The sequence below is a fragment of the Oenanthe melanoleuca genome, chromosome 12, assembly GCF_029582105.1.
Source record: "Oenanthe melanoleuca isolate GR-GAL-2019-014 chromosome 12, OMel1.0, whole genome shotgun sequence".
Classification (NCBI taxonomy): domain Eukaryota; kingdom Metazoa; phylum Chordata; class Aves; order Passeriformes; family Muscicapidae; genus Oenanthe; species Oenanthe melanoleuca.
In genome coordinates this window covers 16813993-16833178 of record NC_079346.1, presented here as the reverse complement: position 1 = coordinate 16833178, position 19186 = coordinate 16813993, and the positions used below count along the sequence as shown (strand labels likewise).

Sequence of the window (19186 nt, the reverse complement as noted above, 5' to 3'; positions counted from 1 at the left end):
AGCTGGGCTCTTACCTCCCTTGCCAGCAGGGACACGAGTGAACACTGAAACACAGACAAGTTGTATTTATAAAAACTAGAACTCTAACTTATCCTCAGTCTGAAACTGTTTCTGCATCAGAACAGCTCTCCCCAAACCCCTGAACAAACCAAGCCCCCAGCCTGTCAGCACCACAGTCCAAACAGCCATTGCTGCTCAGCATTGTCACATCTCAGGTGTCTCTGGCTGCCCCTGATCCATATGGAGCTCTGAGAGACACCTTCTTCAGAAATACTGAGGAAGCAAAGTACTCTGAACTCAGGGAAGCAAGAGTCTGGAGATGAAGCAATTTATTGTTCCAAGTGTTGAAATTTGGGAGTATTTGAAATAAACAGCCACACACTTGATGAAAACCCAGCAAGTATGAATGAACAAATCCAGATAACCCTTAAATAAGTTACAAAGCTGTTGTGGGATGGTGGATATATATCAGAGAGCCTTGTAGGTAAGCCATGGTTTAGAAAAGATGCCCTCTGCACAAGGGACAGGCAGAGAAAAAGCATCACTGAGGTACAAGTCCCATTTCTCTCAGGCAAATTACTGCATAGATATCTAAGGTTTCTGAACAGCTTTTACAGCATTATGAAATACAAACATAATGAAAATACATTGTATTTGAAACCAAAGAGCAGCATATTAGACATGCACTGGTAGAAAACATCCTGTGTGCCACTAGAGATGTTGAAAGTACCATACACAACTTGGATGTTCATCTAAAAGCATCATAACTTCCTTTGACTTCATTTTTTTGTGGAATAAAGTCTGCATGGTCATAAATCTGGAATTCTCAACATTCAGCTGTGGTGGGTATGACATGAACATAGAGGGTCTTCATGTTCAGGTTCTTCATAGAAACGTCCTTTGTGATCTCTGAATGAAGCAAAAAAGAGAGAAACAACAGTTAGTGCTCTTGCTTACCAGGAGAACTATGAACTTTTTTTTTTAAATTTGCTTTTTTCAGACATTTTTGCTGGTTCCACCACAGTGGGACTGGCACAGAAGCTGCTTGAAACTCCCTCCTGTTAAAGCCCAAGGCACAAAAGGAAAGTGTCACAAGTGTCCCTGCAAGAGCAGGAGAGCCTGTTTTATGTTCCAAAGTAGAACTTTTTGAAGGTCTACATCAGCCCACAAGATCTCACCTTCACATCTTGACAGAGCAGGACTTAGTTCAGAAACTCTAACACCATGATATGAAGTCAGTATGAACAGTACAAGACAATGCACTGAAAGCCAGAGTCCCTCACAAACACTGTATCTGTAAAGCAAGGATTACACCAGTACCTGCTGAAAAGCTACTGCTGGAACCTTGATGAGTATGCCTGAAGAATTTCTTACCACACAGGATAATTCCCTAAGTCTTCTCATAGCTACATGCACAGAATTTGGAACAGGAATGGGATAAAGTGCCAAGAACCCTCTGAAGGACAGAGCACACTTCCAACAGGCTGATTCAGTAATTGGAATTACCCAAGAAACAAAACACAGAGTAATCCCACTTGTGTCTAGGGTCAAAACTTGCAGGAGCTAGAAATCTTTCACAATTACCTTGTGAAATGTGCAATTTTTCCCAAGAAGCCTGGTGCTTGCTGACTTTGCTTCCAGCACCCACCAGCTGTAGCAAACTGCCCCACTGAGAGCAGAGTGTTTGGAATATGGGAGGTACAGCCTTGGAACAAAAGTCAGCCCAGTAAAAATCTCCCCAGAGACCTCTTCACTAAGGAAGTTCAGAGTGATAAACCTGGCAGGTGTAAGCACAGGAACACTGGTGAAACTCAGATTAACAAGGATTGGGGTCACGGTGTCACTCTGCACCCCGGAACCCTGCAGGCAGCCAGAGCAAATACAAGATAATACAAAGGTCTGGCACCAGAGTTAGCACAAAGGACACATTAATAACACCCAGCCTGGCTGGGGGTTCTCAGGAGGAACCCTTTTGCAGTGTCCTGCCCCATCTTGCTTTGAAAAGTGTTTCATTTTTAGACTAAACACACAGAATCCACACAGATTTTTAAAGCCATCTGTTAACTGGAGAACTGAGAAGTCCTCATGGACCACAGTGTTTTTCAGGAGTTCTCTTCCATTGTAGTGCTCCTCTTTAAGCAGCTGAATATCCATCCACAGAGCCAGAAGAGAGGAGCTATAATCCAATTCAGCCATTAGGGCTTTATTCCCTCACTAACCTCCCTTCCCAGGAACATGTTCCATCAGGATGTAAAAAAGGCTGCTCTGCAGAAGCAGACTGTGAACTTGGGTCTCCAAGTCTCTTATTAAATATATTTTTTAAGCTCTTGGAAAGGGAGGAACTTACATGAACCTATTTCCAACAGTATTTATCACAACAACTGATTTTAAAAGCTGGAAATTTGATTTATCAACAGACTGCAGGGACACCCTCCTTTCTGTGCTCCATGGAAGGGCTTTGCAGGGAGCATGTGAAGTGCCCCCATCATCCCCAGTGTGGATCAATCAGGTACCTGGAAGCTGTGTCTCTCCAGCTCAGGAATAAGCAACACTCAACATTTGAACATTTATTTGTGGAATGTTTTCCAGCATTGCAAAGGAGGAGTCAAAACCAGGTTTGTTTCTGAAAAGCTGGTGAATTTCTGTGCAATGGACAGATGCCAAACTGCCCGGCCGACAACACTTACAAAAGTAACCTTTTCAAAACCAGTAACTCATTTTATACCAAGTGATTGTTTTGTCTTTTTATAGAAAGGGCACCAACCTTCCAATTCATGGGTTATTTTCATCAAATGTTTCAAACAGTTAACAGCAAATACATTTTTATTTTTAGAATAAACCACAAAAAACCTACTCAAGAGACTGAACTTTGTTGTTCTGAAGGTAAGACCTTGAACAGATTGATCAGAAGATGAATAGGGGATTACAAAGCTGCAACAATATAGATAAACATTAATTGACCTGATGTTTTCTAGAGGCATCAAAGTGTTTTATATGCAGTACTTATTTATCATACAAAGAAGAGATGTGAAGATAAAATACAGCTATGCCAGTGTTTAAACTTAAAAAATGTTATTCAAGGAGGTGAATTCAAGGAGGAGAATCAAATCTGAGACAGCAGAAGTGTGGCTACAAGGCATTAGCTGCACAAATAAACCTCTGGGACCAAGCTCTCTGTTCTGAGTTTAAAAGAAACCAAATCAGTTGTTTTGGCCTTGGAGGAGTTATCAAATCTGATCTTTACATCACTGTGAACTGTCACTTCATACACTTCAATTAAAGTTTAAACAGTTCCAGAGAATCCGTACTACAAATGTTACAGTGATTTAACCCATTTCCCTTTAGGTGAAGGCATCTTAAAAATCTTCACTTCAACTGAGCCTTTAAAGGCTGTTTTGCCTGTACATTTTCCTGTCCTGTCAGCTCCTTGCCTCTTTCCAAGCTCTGCAGTTTCCTACAGTGGTTATTTCAGTGTCTGAACAGAATCATCTGGTGCTGTACCAGTGACAGGAACCAAAGAGGAACTGTGCCTAACATCCCTTGTTCCTGAGTGCTCTGAATCCCCAGGTGGGCAAGGCTGAACACAAAAATACTTCTTAGTTTATGCAAACCAAGTGTGGCTCATCTTCTTGGTTCTTATCCCTTGTGCTGAAACACTCCAGGCTCCAGTTGTCTGTTAATACTCATCACATTATTTTGGGCATTTGCTCAAACTATCACCAGAAAGTTTCATCAGCATCTGAGACCCACTGGAGTTACAAAATAGGATTTTGAATAAACATGCTTCAGGTCATATGAAGTAAAAAATTTTTAAAAACCCTAAATAGCCAAAAATCCACAACAAACCCCTCTACCACTCCTTGCTCAGATTCCCACTTGAATCCTTATGGACAGCTGAGTGCCCCCAGTTCTCAGCAGCTGCACCAGAGCTGCCCCTCCCTGCCCTCCCCACTGACAGCACCCCCTGGAGAAGCCCAGCCCACCCTGAGATGGGCAGATTGAGCAGATGTCCAACTTCTGGACAGGTAACATGCGATGAGCCAAAAAATGTCATGGATCCCTCCCACAGAGCTCATAAACCACATCACTGTGACACACTGCAGACACAGTCCTTGGCATCATTTCATTCAGAGAGCTGAACTCTCCTGAACACAGGAATCCCTGTTTGGAGCTGTGTTTTTACCATGCAGTTTCCAATCCAATTCTCTATGTCAAATGAAATCCCAAATCACTCTGGTCCAATTTTTCAGCACCATAGGTAGCTCCAGATTCAGTCACACCTTCCTCATGAATCTGAGATTTCTGTTTTCCATCTGTCAGTGGTTTTGGGGGGTTCTTCAGTATTTCAGACCTGTGAACATGTGCTGAAGCTTCCTGCTTCCCAGGTTATCCCAAATGGCTGTGGCCTACTGAGTCTGACCTACCCACACTGCTCCAACAAGAGATCCAACACTCTTTTCCACCTGCTCCAAATCTCCAAGACAATGCAATAATATGAATGTTACAAGTTTGAATAGAATATTCCTACTGCAGACTCACTTCCAGGAGAGGATTCACTGTTCAGTCACTCAGCAGGGCACTGCCATTCCCACTGCTGACTGACCTTTATTGCACAAGGAAAAAGCTTTTACACAATTTGCCTTGGCCACCTCATGAAGGGAATGCATTACAGCTTAGAACTTCTAAATCTGTATGTTTGCTTAAAGGATTTTATTATGCTAATATTGAATTACGAACCACAGTGTGAATAGTGTGGATTTAGCAATTAAATCAGATCTCAGGCTATACGAGCAGCTCCTCAACAACAAATTCCAAGGATCCTCAGACAAGCAAACCAAACCTTTGTGCTTACCATGAGTTAGTGCTTCATCCAGGAACAACTTTAGCCTCCTGCTTCTGAGCCCAAAAACTTTTGCTGTCTCATGCAGAAGACCTTTGTAGGTTAATCCGTTCTGACCAACGGGGTTTTCCATTAGGAGAGTTCCCACTGTTCCTTTCTGGCATTCTGGACAAGATAAAACAGCTGAGTCACTATTGGTAAGAAACAAAATTACTTCATTTATCTGGGTAAATTCAAATTTAGGATTTCTTCTTCCATTTCATCTCTATTTCTTCATAGTACTGAGAGACAAATTAGCAATACCAACCTACAGATATTCACTAAGTTCATGAATTGCAGAGCCAGAAATGTGATGACTGACAACTTGACCAACAGAAGAAAACTACTTTACATGGTCAACAGGATAACACAGAGTCTGGGAAATATTAAATATTTCAACAGGACATAGGAACCACTATGTGCAGAAGCCCACCAAGCACCTGTAAAAATTACATTTTTGGCTCCTGCAAGCTCTCAGTAGTGTCAGAAAGGGCTCATACCAGGGCACAGGGTAAGAGCAAGTTCTAAAACAACTCAGCTGCTCCCATGTGAGCTTTTAGAGTGCCAGATTAGCAGCTGGGAAACAGAATTACACACACACATATCTATACCCCAGAAGAGGTGAGCAATACAATTAATTGGATTTTAAATAGTACTAAGAAATGTTTCCAATATCCTGGTAAAGAGCTGGCTCTTCATTCAAACTTGGTCTCTTTTAAACTGAGCCTTTTACAAAAAGCTGCAAAGGTGAGCTGATGGAACAGGGAAACAATGCCCAGGGGCTCATGTTTAACTGCTGCCCCTTATCTCAAAATGGCTCTCCTTTTTCTCTTAGGAGAAGAGGGAGAAAAGCTAAGTATAAACAATGCTTTTATCAGAAAGTACACACTATGAAAAAAATTAGCAAAATCACCATGCACCAATGAAAACCTACACCTGTGCACCAGCAAGTGCAAAGGGCAGAAGTTGCAGGACAGCAAGCCAGGCTGTGCAGGAGCAGCCCACATACCTTGTGGCTTTGCATTGATCAGCTGCAGGTTGATGTACTGGCAGAGCAGGGCACTGGGGGAGCTGGCCAGGGCTGGGGCTGACCCTGCTGTCACATGCAGAGTCTTCCCACTGAGGCCCAGCAGGTCTGTCTGGTTTATCAGCTCTGCAACACAAAGTGACACCAGTCAGGCCACCCCAGGAGCTGACAAGGAGGCTGTCTCACTCCTGACCCCACTGCAGCAGAGTCTCCTCTTTCACAATCCCATCCTCAAGAAAGAAAAATGGAAAAATGGAATTTGTGCAGAAATATTTGGTTTTCATAATAACATAAAGAGGGTCCTTCATCTGCTGTGGAAATTAGCTCCTATATAACATTTCTTATGCACATAGTGACTTATGCAATAAAAACAGTTAGCTAAGTTCAAACAAGAAATTATTCACCCAAGCCAGCCATTACTAACTCATTACATGGAGAGCTGTGATCCTTACATGCACCCAGACTCCCCTGGCCAAAGCAGCACTGAGAATGTGTTACTATGCAACATCAGGGTATTTATTCATATTAAATATATTAAACTCCAGAGAAAACAAACCAAAAAATTCAAGTCATGGCTCATGAATAAATTCCCTACATAAGTATCTATGTGTAATGCCACCACAGCTCATGACTCCAGCCAGGCAGATGGGGAGAATGGGGGAAGACCAGACCCAAACCAGGAGCCCTGTCTCCAAGGACATCAGAAGCAATCCCTGGAAGTGCTGGGAGGAGAAGCTGATGAGGTTTCTGTGACAAAAATGAATTCTGCAGCACTGCCTGAGCCTTGAGGTCAAACAGAGCCACTGATGGGCATGGTATTAAAGACACACAGGAGCAACATCATCCTGTGCTGCCAAGAGCTCCAGAGATCAAATCCAGGGAGAACTGATGCATTTAATGTCTTGTCAGAACTGTGTGTTCCTGTACATATGGAACAGGCACACCTGTCAGCTCCAGCCAACAGGTTTTCATTCCTGAAAATACATATCATGGAGCCTAAGCTGTACAAAGCTCATCTTCTATCAGTTCACCTGAAAGAATCCCAATTATACATTTTGTAGCTTTATAAACTTACAAATTAAAAAAAAAAAAAACCCTAAACCAACCACTCAGCTCCCCAAAAAAGCCCCAAACCCTCAAAAGACCTAACCCCACAAAAAGAGGAACAGCAATCACAAGCTACAAGCTCTCAAAATTCTGTCCAGTGCCACAGAACACAGTGGGATACACTGGGGAGCATTTACAAGATTGCTCAAGGAAGCAAAAAGACCTCAGGCTGCATCTAAGATTCCAAAATTGTATTTCAAATATCAACTTTTATATATTTGTATATAAATTTATAATAGTTTAAAGAAAAAACAAACCAAAAGCCAAACACTGCTCTGGCCCGTCTGAGGGGCCAGGCTCATGCTCAAGCACAGGAAGGGGATTTGCTTTAGTTTCTGTTTTCAAGAAAGCAAGAAAACAACTGAATTAACAAGAGGAGAGGAACTACTGAGATTTCACCCAATGGAAGGGAGCCAGGGGCAGATTTTTCCTAAAGCAGCACAATTTCAGGCCATGGAAAGAGAGAGCACAGGGGAGCAGGGGGTGACAGACCTGGGAACACTTGGCCCCAGTAACTCCCAGTTTGCCATTCCCCAGCTGGCAGCATCCCTGTGGATCCATGCAGGGCAAGGGAGCAGGAGCTGGAGTGGGGTTTGCTCAATTAACAAATTAGCATTTGGCATTCCAGAAGCACTGAGATTTTCCCAGGGAAGAGCTCAGGCACAGTGCTGTCACAGAAGTCTGTTCACAGAACCTTCTCATAAGAGCAAGAAAAAATTAATCTTTTTTTTTTTTCATATATATCAATAGACTTGAAGGCAAGCAGGTATTACAAGTGCTCATCAAAATCACTTTATAAGTCAGTTTTCAATGCTCTCCCCCTAAGGTACCTTACAGCCTCACAGCCTTTTAAAAATTGAAGATTAAAAAAATCAGCCATCTGAAAATCATAAAGATGAAACAAGACTTGAATCAAAGAGTTTGTAGGGAGATTTCTACCCCACCTTCCTTGCCCCTCCTCTTTTTTAAAGCCCTACATGATCTATAGATGGACTTCTTCCTATAAACATACTGGAAGTGTTTCAAATAAATATTTTTCAATATGGGCTACTTGAATGAAAGCTCAGTGCAAGTCTACAAGCATCCCAAACAAGAGAGTTTTCAGCAATCTAGAGGAAAAAAAAGACAACATTTTTTACCATCTGACTTGAGCACAGCTTCTTCCCTTTGAATTTAATTTTTTTATGTAGAAAGAGACAAATTCTATTTTCAGTTTCTGCAGGTCAGTGCAAGTCCCAGAGCCTTGTCTGGGGATTGTGCAGCTCCTCAAAATACCTCAACATGCTGTTGGGGAGGAAATGTTTATCCCATTATTCCAATGCTGCACTGAAAAGCAGGGACAGGACCCATCTGAGCCTCCCTTAATACAAGAACTGCCTGATCCTGTGCACAGCACAACCCTAAGGAAACCTTCATTACAATTAGAAAACAAGATAATAAATTACTGCAAGTAAAGTGGACAGCCCTAGAAACCACAGGAAGGGAATGAGGAGCCAGAAATACAGTTTTACTGGGTCCCAATTTTATTAACACTCATGGGAACTATTCAGAAATTACTTGTCTGGAGTGCACAACCTTTCTCTGCAGTTCCTCTTGGACACAGCAGCTGATTCCAACCCCTGCTCACCCACAGAGGCCCTGGAACCACCATGAAACCTCACCTGAGGTTACCCACACCAAGGCTGGGCAGAAAAAGCAGATGGATTGTACCCAAAGCAAACATTGGAATTCTGGTTCTATTTTCTGACATCTTTCAGGACTTTTCCTGGCACATGCCTTGAACTGTGACTCCCCAGGGAGCCAATTCTGCTGACCAATACTTGTTTGGGATGTGACAAACTGCAACAAAAGCTAATTTGATAATCTGATCTTTCCAAGGGAATTTCCATATGGTTAATAAGTGGGCAGGGAAAATACCCTGTCCTGCCCAAACCACTGAAAGGTGAAAATCAGCATGGCAAGATGGATGTCTCAAAATGATTCCTAAGGAGCAAAAGTAACAGGAAAAAAGAGGGGAAGGAAAGGAAAAAGGGGGGTTTCAACTTTCTCCACCATTTCCTTTAGGACTCTGGCATTAATGGATTTGTGCTGCATCTTTTTATCCTATAAATGGCAGAAAAACCTCAAATACAGAGTCAAACTGCCTATAAACTTAATGAGATGGGAGTTTCCCAACTCTTCTGGGCCTTTTGCAGGTCATCTCTCACTATCTCTGGTGACAATGTATGGGCCCCCTGTGCAGGCACAGACCACACTGTTATCCCTCCTACTTGGAAAAACATTTCAAGGAAAGTCATTTCCCCCTTCAAAACACAACTGGAACTTGAGAAAGATACTGAAGGATTTCCTCCAAATCCCCTTTGACTGAAAGCAAAGATTAATCCTTTGACAGGACTGTTCAGCTGAGCTGAGCACAACCTGGAAGATTTATCACAGTGAGCTAATGGATGACATCAGATGGGAAACCCCCAAAATCCTCCTAGAAATAGTCTCAGGACAGGATGAGTAAGGAAACTAAGCACTGAGATGACAACAGTGACACACAGAGTGTTTCTCTATGGATGTCACTGTTGGACATGAACTGCTGATCCTCAGCAGCTCTGAGGGCACCCCAGAGCAGCCAATTCAAGCACCTCCCCCTCAGATGTGCTTCAGTAATATTTCCATGAAAAACACTAACAAAAGGTTTTGTAGCCATCCAATTACCATTTTATAGTGTTTTGGGTTGGTTTTTTTTTTTACATTCTTGTGCCTTAACAAAGTTCAAGCTGCAAAAATATTCAATAGGCTTTTCTAAAAAAGAGAAGAAATGCAGAGCTCCTCAAGGTTCTCCAGGGTGGAAAGGCAACATTTTTCTTCTACAGATCACAGTTTGCATTCAGCTGAAGTTTCTCACCCTGCCTACTGAGGCATTAGGGAAAAGAAAGCATGGAAAGGCTGATGGCAACTTGCCATCAAGATCCAGCATAGCCTGGGCCCAGTGCAAGCACTGAAATAAATCACATTTTGTCCTGATGAGAACTGCAATGGAAGCAAGATAACAGATGAGCACCATTTAGCAGCAGCTTTTGGAAACACGTTGATGTGACTATAAACACAGTCTCATAAGCTAAGTACTATAAAATGGAATATTTCCTTACCCATTTTCTTGTCAATTTGATATAGCTAGCTAGATAGATATAAATTACACAGTAAATAATTATACAGTAAATGACTCCTAGAAAGACTTTCAATTTTCCTTGTCATACTCCATTTACCTGTGTTTCCATTAAAAACTGTCAGTTTGCAATTTTTAAGACCAAAAATGCAGGAGACAGCATCTACAAGTCCAGTGAAGTTCAAGGTATTATCTCCTTTTGGATTTTCCAGCAGCAACACACCATCTAAAACCAAAATTAAGAAATTAAAATGCAGTTTGGAAGCAATATCCAAGTTCTAATGATTTTCTAATGACGCTAATTACTTCCAGTGAGTTTCTAAGCCAATTTAAAACTGGCAACACTGCATCTTCCCAAATTATTTTAGTGGGAAAGAGGAAAGAAAACAGAGAAATGGACTGATGTGTACTTCAGATTTATCCTGCAGAAGTTCTATTTGCTTTTATTACCAAAGCAGTCCCATTTGTATGTTACTGAAGTACAACCCAGTATTAGATTGGGTAAAAGCTGACTGACTGTGCCCTCTGAGATGGTCCCAGCTTTTCCAGCTGGATTCATTCTCACTCAGGGAGCAGCTCTGTGACCACATCCAACAAGGCACACTTACTTCCATACATAAACTGTCAGTATATGCAAGGAAAAAACTCCCCCAGTGTATTTAGTTTTCTCTCTTTTTAACTCACCCTTGTAACAACATCACTGCACCCATGTCCATTGCCCATGACACAATCAGGCTATTCTCTAGTTTTAAACACTCTTTTCAGTTCTGTATTCATTTCTGAGCTTTTCAAACCATCTCCTTCACATCCAGGCCTCACTTCCTGCACAGTGCTCCAGCAGGAATTACAAATTCTCAAGCACAGCCCCAAATCAGAGTGCATCCCCCACAAAGATACTCACACACAAACTCTCCCTGGGGCAGGACTGACAATTCCTCAATAACACATGGGAGTGTTATTCTCAGAAGAAATCATGGACAGGTGTGGTTTTGCTTTGAACAAACTTATTTTCAATAATTATTTAAAGCTCCTAATGTAAGAGAGGCTGCATCATCTTTCAAATTAATTCAGGCTCCAGCATTCACCACACCTTTTCCAAGCTCTCCCTTACACCAGCCCTGACAAATCAAGCTGGGGATGTTCATTCCTACCTTGCTCTGTGCCATTGACACAAACTTTGAGGTTGACATAGGCACAGGCTGGGCCAACAGACTGACACACCCCTCCTCTGACCAGTGTGATTTCCAGCTCTGATCCCTTCAGCTGGGGAGAGAGAGATTAGCATTATTTCAATATTGTTTTATTAAACAAACACAGCAAAATGTCTTCCTTCAATAAACAGCACTAAGATCTTGCCTTGTTATGCTAAACATGATTTACCATAAAATAGGAATTTTTCCCACATCTTCCTTCAGTGACAGTGCTTCAGACATGAATCTGCCTGTACCAGATGTCAGGAAAGCAGGGAATAAAAAGCCTGATTTTCACAAGTGATGAGCAGTGATGACACTCTCCCAAAATAAAGCAAAAGTGCCTGAGAGGAACACTGTTCCAGAGAAATTCAGAGTACTGACCAATGCCCTGCTCTCATCACTGCCTGGAGAAGCCTCCACTATTCCTGGGGGACCACTGAGAATCCCCTGGGTCACAGCTGCCCAGCCTTTGAGTATCTCCCCAGGAGTGACCCTGTCAGACCTGGGGGCACTCCAGGAAATCCAGCATGGACCTTCCAAAAAAGATCCAGAAATCACCCATATGAACAATTGGTACTAAAAAACCATTTAAGTAGTTTTGTTCTGTAAATATAGAGATGGTCTTTGGCAAGAGACAGTCCAAAGGGTGATAGACAAATTTGGAAGTGCCATTCTTTTCTGCAGTCCTATTATAAAATAGGGAAAAACACTTATGTAACATTAAATGACATTCTGTGTTCATCCATTTATACAGTAATTCAAAACTCATTTTACAAGTACCTGCTTTTCTGCCCCAATAGTTTCTGAGAAGCTGCTTTGTTGTTGTTGTTGTGGCTTGGAGCAAATCATTGGGAAAGGAGCTCAGAATTAAAGCCTTGTATCAAAAATTGATCCAGAATAATTTCCCAGAAGTAATGATTTGAATGCAATCACAATAAATGTAAAAAGGACAGAGTTCATTTCATTTTTGTTCCAGTCCTCACATACATTCAACATCAAGCAGATTCCTGTTACTCTCCTGAATAACTTCCAGAAATTTGGTGCAATATCCTGTCACAGCTGACTTAACTTACACACTCACAGGAGAGGATTTCTCAAGAAGGGCTTTCTCATGTCACTGTTCTCAATGTGACAAAGGAGTTGCAGCAGAACAGAGTCAAGCACCTGCCCTAAGCAATCCATCTCTGCAGGCCCAGCAACAGAGACTTCCAAGGAGCACTTGACAGTTGCACTGAAATCTCAGTCATCTGTTTCTCTCTGCAACATCTATTTTGAAGCCTAAGTGTGTGACAAACAGTTCAGAGGCACATCAAGCCCATAAGCACAGAAAAGGCTGCAGCAGGCACAGAGCACCCCCACAAGGAACTTCTCTGGGGTGACTGTCCCAGCCCATGGCAGGGGGTGGAACTACATCATCTTCAAGGTGCCCTCCCAAACCCAACCCATTCCATGATTCTGTAACTGAGACTCCTTAAAATAAAATTATAAAGAACAAGTGCATTACCTCTGTTCTTCTGTGCCTCCATTTCACACACACAGACTGCACCCCTTCAGCACTCAGGACTTGCAGAATTTCACAGAATCCTAGAGTGGCTTGGTTGGAAGTTTACCTTAGTGACCATCTCATTCCACTCTTCCTGCCATGGCAGGGACACCTTCCACTGTCCCAGGCTGCGCCAAGCCCCAGTGTCCAACCTGCCAGGGATCCAGGGCTTCTCTGGGCACCCTGTGCCAGGGCCTCCCCACCCTCACAGGGAACAATTCCTTCCCAACATCCCATCCATCCCTGCCCTCTGGAAGTGGAAGCCATTTCTAGTGTCCTGTCACTTCACCCCTTGCTTCAAGTCCCTTTCCAGCTCTCCTGGAACCTCTTTTAGGCACTGGAAGGAGCTCTGAGCTCTCCCTAGAGCCTTCTCTTCTCCAGAGAGAAGAATAAGCCCAATTCCCTGCCCATGGTTTTGTTTGAAACACCCTCCCTGCCAAGGTTTCAAGGTTTCTCATCATGAGACAACTGTATTTCTCTAAACTGAGCTAGCAACAGCCACACAGAACTGGCTGGCAGAAGAGTGTTATTTAGGGAAGATTTCTGTAGATTTTCTCTGTCTGAAATGCAACATTTGTGCAAATGCATGGCTGACCTACAAACCTCTCCCAGGGTCACACACCAGCTCATCATCTCCACAAGTGAAAGGATTGCCTGGTTTTTGCTGACATCCAGATGACAGCCATCAGTTCTATCCATAAAAACCAGGTCAGGTGCCTGCTGTCAGGGCAGGATTTTGTCTCTACACACAGAGCATTATTTACAACTAAACCAATCCACTCATCTTTCCACAATGGTTTTCTTCACTAAAATATACTAAATTAGGTTTAGGTAAGAGTAAAATAAGCTTGGATGGGGCAACCATACTTGCACAGGTACGAAAAGTTTTCATGGAAAACAACAGTGACCAGCACTAAAGCTCAGGTAGAGGTGATTTGAGGCAGGCAATCAGAAGGTGCTTCCCAGCACTCTATTTCCAGCTGATTTCACATTCCAATTCAAATCTGATGTTGCCTTTATATCAAACTGTCCATCAGAAATATCAAGTATGTACTTACAAGAAACTTAAAGATTTTCAGTGATTTCTCAACCACACTGTTTACTTAGTGTTTTCCCCCTGTTTGTCACTAGATGAAACTGATAGTTTTGAAAAAAGGCCAAGCAGGGCTTTGTTTCAAATCTGTACAACTTCAAAAGTACCATTAATAACTATAAAACATTTCCCTTACACACACTATTAAGATGGATGAAATGCGCCCTCTCCTTTTAGCTATTCCCTGCCTTCCCAGCCATTCTGTAAATCAAATTTCAAGTCTGATAGATCCTACACTCTTGTGTGAATTAATCTTTGTGGTCCAGCAGGACATTTACACTGAAGAATTGTTCATTCTCAGTTCTGCTAGGAAAGTCTTTAGACAGAGTAGGTTTCAGTAAAACCCTGACAAAACTACCATCGAATATGTCAGAAAAAGCAATCAAAGAAAACAACAGAAATTGCTGCTGATTTGAACTGTGAAATTACACTTTTACAACAGACAACTCCAGCAACACAGGGCAGAGGAAAAAACATCCTTAAATATTAAACAAGTTGGTCTTAAGCCAAATTCAGCCTCGAAGGAATAGCTCTAATACAAAAGTCTATTAATCTAAAAAAAAAAAATCAGAGCAACATTTTGGCTGTTCAAACAACACACTAATCCAAGTACAAATAACTGTATTAAGTTCAGACAAACAACTGCCTCAGTTATTTACTCTGGTATCCAAGCAGCTTGATTTTCAAAAACATCACGCATACAGAACCCAACTCCTTCCTTTTATAAACCAAAAAAAGACTAATACAGAATTTCATAAATAGAAAACAATATCTGCTCTATCTCACAAATAAATACTGACACCATTATTCTTTAACTGGAGCAGCCTGTTGGGTTAAAAGCAAGTAAGATGAGCCATGCAAGCAGTGCTTTTCCTCCTTACTTGGGTTGTTTCCTGGATGAGAACTTCCTTTGAGGTAGGCACCGGGTAAGGCTTCAGGTCTGCCTTTATTGTGGCAAAAATGAACTCAGCATGGTGCTGGATGACTGAGTCCAGGTATTCCCCCTCTGGCAGGACCCTGTAGTACACTGTGATCTCATCTGTGGGGACCAGGTTCCTCTGTAGGACACACAGACACACCATTACTGACAGCAGGATCACAAACCGAGAGAAATACTTGTCAAGTTAAAAAAATATATATATTTATCAAGCCATTGTTAAAAGCTTCCAAAAAAACAATCCGTCTGCAAAAACACCAAGAATCTCAAAACATGGGAATATAGGCAAAATTAAGTACACTGATATTCATTATAGTGAAAATAAACTATGGCCTTATGTCATTACAGAATTAAATTTAAATAAATCATCCAGTAACAAAAGGGAGAGCTTTCATGGCCACATTCCTTCCTGATTATATTTCATATAGAAATAAATCCTCTTAATTTTTATATATGTAAAAAAATTTAAATATAGAAATCTACATAGGTGTGGATAGATACATATATTTAAAAACACTACATAAATGTGTATATATATATATATATATATATACACATATATATATATATATATAAAATCTACACAGATTTTTAAAATATATATATAATGTGAAAAATATCTATTTTGGTAAAAATTGGTTGTTTTTCATTCTTATGCTGAAGAAGATTCTCTGAATCTATGATTTATGCAGCCTTAACTGCACAGATATTTTTTCCAAAATATCACGTCCCAAGAAAATTTTCTCGACACATCCTTTAGAGCTCTTGCAAGGGGATCCTATCAGGAAGTGATACATGAGGAGTGAATGATACAGGGGGTTTATGTTTAATTAAAAATGCAGTCTCTGCTGCAAATTGGCCAGCTTGCTGAAAAGGAAATGAAAATGTTTTGCCCCACCCCACTGATTGCTCACCTTCTTGCGAAGCTTCTGGATGCGATTGATCACTTCCCGGGCAACTCCTTCATCCACCATGGACTGGTCTGGGGTCACATCCAGCAGCACCAAAACCTGAGCAAACACACAGACAACAGGTGACAAACTGGAAACAAGGTGGAAGTAACACTCTCAGGAGCTCAGGATGTTTTCAGAGAGCTCTTCACGTGTAAAATATGGTGGTGGAGAGAGAACTGAACAGCTCCAGGATTCACACTCTCCTGGAATGTGCTGAACTAACAAACCCAAGCCAGCTTTCATCTCATCATTTTCCTATGATTTCCTGAGGAACTCTTCCCTTAAGCAAAAAAGGAAAGAGAGGAAACAAGCAATGAAATACCTGAGCATCGGAGTGTGCCTCGAACTGGGCAGATCCCTCTGTCATCTGATACATGAGACGGAGATCTTCCCCATGGAGTTCGTGTCCTTCCACAACAATGCTGCCTGCAGGGTTGGCAGATGGAGAGCATCTCTTACCATCCAAGTAAAACTCATTTTGAAATTCAGAAAGCTTTAACCAAGTTTCAGGCTTCAAACACATGCGATGCATATACTGGCAGTGCAGTCAAACAGCAGTTAAGCACTAGTAAGCAGCACTGAATTATCCCACATCCCCATTTTTCACACAAGCACTTCTCCAGGCAGCAGAGCTCACTAAAACACAGGCACTTCAGCAACTGTTTGTGTGGAACCATCTGAATGGAATAAAACTTAAAAATAACCTGTATACTCCACCAACTCAAAATTCCCTTTTAAGCAGTTCGCTATACAGATATAGCTGCAAAATTCACACCCACTTGTAACACTGGAATCGAAGGAATGCTTTTAGAATAAAAGCTACTGCACAAACACTCCATTCCAATCTGATTCAGTCTCACAGAAAGCTTATTCTCTGTTTCATCTTGGCTTTACAGCAGCACTTAAAATCAGAGAACATCCTGAGTGGGAAGGGACACCCCAACCACCCAACCCTGTGCATCCCAAACACTCCTGAAGTTCTGGCAGCCTTGGGGCTTGACACCTTCTGGGGAAAGAACCTTTTCCTCTTATCAACCCTAAACTTTGAACAGTTTAACGGGAGAATAGCTTAGATCAGTGTTTGCAGCCATTTCTAATTTACAGTCAGAAAAATACTAGAAATAAAAACTTTCTCCTGGTAACAACAGAAGAGGGATAATCAGGGGAAGCAGGATTTAGCTGCCCAGCAGGACAGCCTGGCACCCTTGCGGGCTCTGTCCCAGTACAGACCTGTCTCCTGGAAGCTCTCCAGCTGCTCGCTGCTGAGCTCCCGGATGGCAGCCATGAGGGGCTTGAAGGCGCCCTTGAGGCGGCGGCCCAGCACGGTGTGCTCGGGCTCGGCCCTCAGGCGCACGCCGTAGCGCGCCTTGTCCGCAGACAGCGTCAGCGCCCGCACGTTCAGCTCCTGCAGGGACACAGCTCAGCTCAGCAACGGCACAGGGCACCCTGTCTCTGTGCACTAAACCCAGCCCTGAGCTCGCCCCCAGCAGCACAGCCCGCCCTCAGCCCCAGGCAGCAGCTCTGCTGTGAACAGGCAACCCTCCCCTCACATCAGCCCCCAGCTCAACAGCCATTTTTACTGCCCCTCACAACTGCCCGAAGAGCTGAACCCGCTCCTGTGGTGCACTAATGCTCAACAAGTCTAGGCCATGGTCTGCACCAGCCAAATTATATTTAGCTGTTTTTCTCCATATTTTGTTGCCTAGTTGTTTTTTTTGCATATTTTGCTGTTTCTTCACATGCTTAGTTGTTTTTCTGTATATTTCTTAGTTTAGATCAATGTTTATAACAGGTGCACAGGATGAGCCATTTTTAGGTGTTTTTCTGCAACATGTTGAGACCCTTCAAGGCCAACATAAATTGTGCTAAATGGGGAGAGAAGGAGCTGAGAAACAGAATACTGAGATTAGAAGATCCAAGGTAAAGGTGGGTGGTGAAGTTCTGGACAGCCACCAATCATTGTACCCGAGGGGCTCATGCAAAGTGAGTGAACAGCACAGAGGCACCAATCAAGAAATGTGTGATGGCATGGACAGTAGTCTTAGAATGTATAATTAGGGCTAAAAAGTAAACAATAAATGGGCTTCTGCATAATCATACTGATTTGCTGTCCAGAAGTCCTATTTCTCCTGCACTGTGGAGGACATGGGCCTGCCACAGCTCTGCCCATGGCCCTGCCCTAGAAGGATGTCCTTGAATGGGCTGTGGTTAGCTTATCCCAACCCTCCTAGAGAGATGCCCCTTAGGTGGGCACATCCTCCCCCATCATGATGAGCTATCCCAAAGGCTTCAGTGATGCCATCATGCCACCATGGTAATCCTTTGTAACTCACTGGTCTTTCCCCCTTTGGTTCCACCCTTGCTTTCCCCCATAATAACCCCAGCCTCTGCCCAGTTCTCCAGGGAGCTGTCGTCCCTGGCCCCCTTCACAGAGCTGCTGGATAATAAAGGAACCTCTGTGGAATTGCCACATGAGCAACAGACCTCCACAGACCTCTCCAGCTGCCTACACATTCCCTCTGTGTGCAGTGGTGGAGCAAATGGCCTGGCACAGCTCAGGAGGCAAAATTCTGCTGGAACAGTCCTTTCAGTACACATGGAGCCAGGAAATTATAGCCAATTTTATGGTTATGTAGGTTGTACAAAATGGCCTCATTTTGTCTCCTTCTTACCTGTTCGTTCCAGCTCCTCACTGCACAGAAAACCAGCCTGCTCAGAAAAGCTTCTGGCTGTGCCCTGCAGTCAGAATAGCTTTATAAAACCTGCATGAACTTCTGGAGGGGCCCCAGGCACCGTGTGCCTATTTTTCTGAGTTACATGTGCAGATTTTGTCCCATATCTGAAGGGAACATAGTGATGCTGTGGGAAGTTTTACACAGGAACTGACTGAGAGGACAAGACTGTTTTCATAGGAGGAAAGACCAAGGCTGGAAGTCTTTGGAGAGAAGAAAGCTGAAGGGGGATATGGCTGGGGTTAGAAAACACAAGGCACAGACCTGCACGTACATTTTAGTGCAATCCAGCAGGTTCTGTCTGCCAGGCTGCCCAGTACTGGAAGCATTTGGTGTTTAATGCCCACTGGATAATGGTGAGAGCTCCCATCACCATCCTACAGCATCACCAGGTGCACCTGGCAAACAAGCTGCTCCAAGGCATTTAGGAAGGAGAAGTAAATGGCAGGACTAACAAGTAGCCAAACATTTGGATTGAGAAATAATGCTTAAATACAACCTCTGAGCTGCAGCTTAATTCCCTAGGAAGTCCTACTGACACGAGGAGCCAAGAACACAACTGAAT

At 42.8% G+C, this 19186-nt stretch overlaps 1 protein-coding gene across 3 annotated transcripts in view; it reads right to left on the bottom strand.

The window, feature by feature from the left end:
- Positions 1–312: 312 nt before the first annotated feature.
- IARS1 (isoleucyl-tRNA synthetase 1) overlaps positions 313–19186 on the bottom strand; it is a 94402-nt gene continuing 75528 nt past the window's right edge. For all 3 annotated transcript variants that reach the window (XM_056501329.1, XM_056501328.1, XM_056501330.1), the window contains 9 exons: positions 17120–17294; positions 16212–16315; positions 15851–15946; positions 14881–15057; positions 11322–11433; positions 10271–10396; positions 5889–6032; positions 4853–5005; positions 313–909 (listed from right to left, as the gene is read on the bottom strand). In XM_056501329.1, coding sequence (XP_056357304.1) covers positions 827–909; positions 4853–5005; positions 5889–6032; positions 10271–10396; positions 11322–11433; positions 14881–15057; positions 15851–15946; positions 16212–16315; positions 17120–17294 — 1170 coding nt within the window. In that variant the 3' untranslated portion in view covers positions 313–826. The remainder of the gene's footprint in view (positions 910–4852; positions 5006–5888; positions 6033–10270; positions 10397–11321; positions 11434–14880; positions 15058–15850; positions 15947–16211; positions 16316–17119; positions 17295–19186) is intronic.